At 38.5% G+C, this 3,861-nt stretch overlaps 1 protein-coding gene across 4 annotated transcripts in view; it reads right to left on the reverse strand.

Annotated features, from left to right (window-relative positions):
• Positions 1–3,861, reverse strand: part of LOC103151010 (proprotein convertase subtilisin/kexin type 4-like) — a 215,007-nt gene that overhangs the window by 37,598 nt on the left and 173,548 nt on the right. For all 4 annotated transcript variants that reach the window (XM_016680995.1, XM_016681040.1, XM_016680937.1 and 1 more), the window contains 2 exons: positions 2,881–2,991; positions 2,704–2,797 (listed from right to left, as the gene is read on the reverse strand). In XM_016680995.1, coding sequence (XP_016536481.1) covers positions 2,704–2,797; positions 2,881–2,991 — 205 coding nt within the window. The remainder of the gene's footprint in view (positions 1–2,703; positions 2,798–2,880; positions 2,992–3,861) is intronic.

Raw genomic sequence — 3,861 nt, forward strand, 5'->3', positions numbered from 1 at the left:
CACCCCACTCTACCACCACCCGGTAAACACCCTCCCTGTCCCTGTTCATCACAAGCAGCACATCTGGTGTGACAATGGCACATCGCAGAGAAAGCCGCCAAGCTGCAAAAAGACTGACAGCCTGCTCCTGTTTACGGCATGTTACCACGGCAACACGTCCATCAATCACACCTCGCGGCGATGGCCTGACCCACGCTTTCTGCCAGGGAGCAGAGCCGCAAAGATGAAGCCTTTTCAATTTACATGCTGACACACTCCCTCTCCCTCTCTCTCTTCCTCTCTCTCTCTTTTTGCTATTTCACAAGTACACAAACTCACAAACACAGATAACTCGCTCAAACTCAAATGTGCACCAACAGACACGTATGCCTGCTGTCACAATCAAATATAAACACATTTGCATGTATGTGGCGGTACTCAAGAAAACACAGTTTTGCCATTTTTTGCAAATGACACTGCCAACACATTACACATCACAGTTGGATTCTTTTTTTTAATCTCCTCTATCTTTTCTATTCTCAGATACGGCGCATGACAGAGACACTGGAAAAGTATTTGTATGACAAACCTCTGAGGCTGTTTGCAGAAGTCTGAATTAGCAACTAGTTCTGCTTGATTTGCACGTTTTCAAGGACAACGGGAACACGGAGCGTCTGTAGCACAACACGGACTTCAACGGCAAACAGAGACACACAGCAACTTACAAAAGTATCCCAAACCCTCTTGCACTTTTAAAGGTTTTGTTACAAATATGATGCAAGCAATTAATTGACTTATGATTCATTGGCAATAAATGCTTTATAAGATTAAAATGAGTTCTAATTGATTAGTAAGAGCCACTCAGACCTTTTCTTTTAATGCTGTAGTTTTCATCCTTAAGCAGAGCCAGATCATACAGAAATAAAGATGGCGGGGGTATACCAGAACGGGAAAGTGAAACCATCCAAAAAGAGTCCAGTGTGGGATGCAAAATGCACCTTATGCCATTCTGTTTTGAAATATAAACACTTGACAAGCTCCTTCAGTTGATTTGGGGGGAAAAAAAACAACTTAAGATGATAACAGAAAAGAGGAGGGGCATTACAGAAAAAATGTAACATGATGAAAAAGAAAACATGATGCCAATAAGCAATGTTGACTTTGAAGCCTGTCGTGAGTTAATCCAACTTATAGAGCAAAGTTTTAACATGCACTTCTGGAAGAGTATTTCTCTGTTCATGTGGGACTAAGTGTTTCACATATTTTATTCTTTTTATCTTTATTTTTCTATTCAGCAACCTAAGAGGTTCCTGCTTTGTGATATCATATAAATATGTCTAAGTTTAGTGATGTGACAGAACAATAATTTCTGTTTGTTCAGTCAGAATTTCATAGAACTGACATAAAATAATGTTAAAATTTAATGAATTTTTTATTAGAAAAAAATGAGCCTTTTATGTCAAGGAAGGATGGCTGACTCTCTTGAAATGAGAAAATTCAGGTTTTTAAGAAAACGGCCACTTATCAGTTAATAATTAGTCTATCAATAAGATCAATCAACTCATTAATCCACAACTTGCATGTCTATTCTATGTATGTTATGCTTTTATTTTGCAGACACACAGTAGTATTGCATGTCTTAAGAAAAAATCCTGTTCAGACTGGGACAGTGTTTCATTTTCCACCAGTGAAAAGTGAAGCCACGCCACAATGGAATGGCTTTGATCAAAGCATAGTCATGTGCTGGGATTCAGAACTAAAACATCTTGAAAATCTTTGGCAATAATTGAAGACTGATGTTTGCAGACGCTCTCTATCTAGTTGACTAAACTTCAGCTATTAGGAAAAGATTAATATGGCGATGTCTCATTGCATGTGCAAAAAGCTGGGAATCATTTCCCAAAAGATCGAAGTGAAAAGTGGATCTACAAAGTACTAAGACATAAGTTGTAAGATGACAAAATGCAAAAAATAGTTCAAGGAGGGTGCAAATACTTCTACAAAGCACTGTGAGGACATGTCAAATAGACAAATATCCCTTTCTCTACTTCAGAGTAAAAGTTTTCCATTTTTGGAAAATAAACTTTATTTTCACTTCTTGCCGAGACTTGGATGAAGAGACCGAAACCAATCTGATCTTATCTTCCATATCATTCTCACAGAAGCTGCATCAGGGTTAACTTATCTAGGCTTAGAGGTAAGATAAAGGGAAAACTGTCAAAGAGAACAAAATCCATGCACTTGGCCCTTTAAACTTCACCGATTTTACTTTTACATCCCATTTGTTGAATCTGTAAAAAAAGAAAACACAACCTCTTACAATCACACCTAAAACGATTTAATCTCCCCTGACGATTTAGTGTATTGGTAGAATTAAATATTAATCAGGTGTGTGCAGCAAACAAAACACACAACAGCAATTTAGATGATTAAATGAAGGTAACAATGCAAGTGTTTCGTCGAAATTTCAAACTAAATTATACTGTCAAAAAAAAAGAGATGGCTTCAAAAACGGACACTCGTCATGGTGAGACTGAACAATGTTTAGACAGTAGCGGGTATTAACAGTTCAATTTTAGTTTCACGTTTTCAAACATTTCTGTTGGGTTCTTGCTTGCACCTTAAAACTGAACTGACTTGGCTGTAGCGTAAAATTGAACTCTAGCACAAAAAGTTGCACCTTTTACACTAAATCTGTTGATAAGATATTTTTTGACTGCACACCTGCACATGCTCCAAAGTGTTGACTTCATCAGCTCTCCCTCGGCAGGCATCAGATTCGATGCCGATGCTCACTTGGCCTCCAGCAGAGAAGGATCTACAACAACAGCAACAACAATAATACTACTACTAATACTGATACTACTACTACTAATAATAATTCCAAAGAAGTTTCTGTACCTGGCTGGATTAAATGCAACCTCTTGCTTGCATTTCCTCTGTGGAGCAGCTCCCTGGAACAGCGCAGCGTGCTGCACCATCAGCCCAGCGTCCAACACTCCAAACCCGTACCTGCAACAGGTGGGAGGGATGCTCTGTCAGTGTGTGAGAAATAGCATAACATGCAGAAAACTTGCATGCAAGCTTTGGTCAGAAAAGTACAGTTACATCTGTTTATTTCTAATTGGAATCTGTGTTTCTGTCAAAACATAACAAAACAGAAAGGATTGGGTTTACATTTAATTAAAAATTGCAAGTCAAATATTTCTAATATCCTCCTGAATGGCTCAATCTTTATTCTAATAACAATCAAGCCCTTCTTATAATGTCTGGCCATCTTGTCTCATCTCATATTTTCATAATTCCTCTCCAAGTCTTTGTTGGCAGGCCTCCTTCCATCACCCTAATCTTTAGCTCCCCTATACAGATTCTCTTTCAGATTCCAGTCAGGACTTTGGCTGCACCACTCCAAAACATCAATATTAACTCCAGTAAGAAGAAAGATGTTGATGGATTTGGGCTCATTTTTAAACTTATTTGTCATGCATGAATAACATCATTTGAGTTTTGCTGACACAGCAACCAGCAAGGTTCAAGGTTTTCATGAAAGCAACTGGAGTCTGCTGGAAAACCAGTTTCACTGCCCTGGTCACAGTTCAGCAATGATGAAGATGGAGAGAGTATTGGTCAGAAAAAACTAAACAAAACAAAAAAAAAAACAACAAAGCTTGACTGAAATTTTATGGAAAGAGGTTTTATGGTCAGATGAGAAGGATATTGGGGTCTGTGAATAAAATCAATTTGTAAGTTATTGAAACTTAACCACAGGTCGGACATTTGTGCCTACAGCAAATATTGCAGTAGGCATATTGCGAGGGGAAGCAAAAGAAAAAAATTTCCCCATGTCCCCTGGAAGGCTCCGTGGAAAGGTATGTGGTTTGT

The sequence above is a fragment of the Poecilia formosa genome, unplaced genomic scaffold (genome assembly GCF_000485575.1).
Source record: "Poecilia formosa unplaced genomic scaffold, Poecilia_formosa-5.1.2 Scaffold0, whole genome shotgun sequence".
Classification (NCBI taxonomy): domain Eukaryota; kingdom Metazoa; phylum Chordata; class Actinopteri; order Cyprinodontiformes; family Poeciliidae; genus Poecilia; species Poecilia formosa.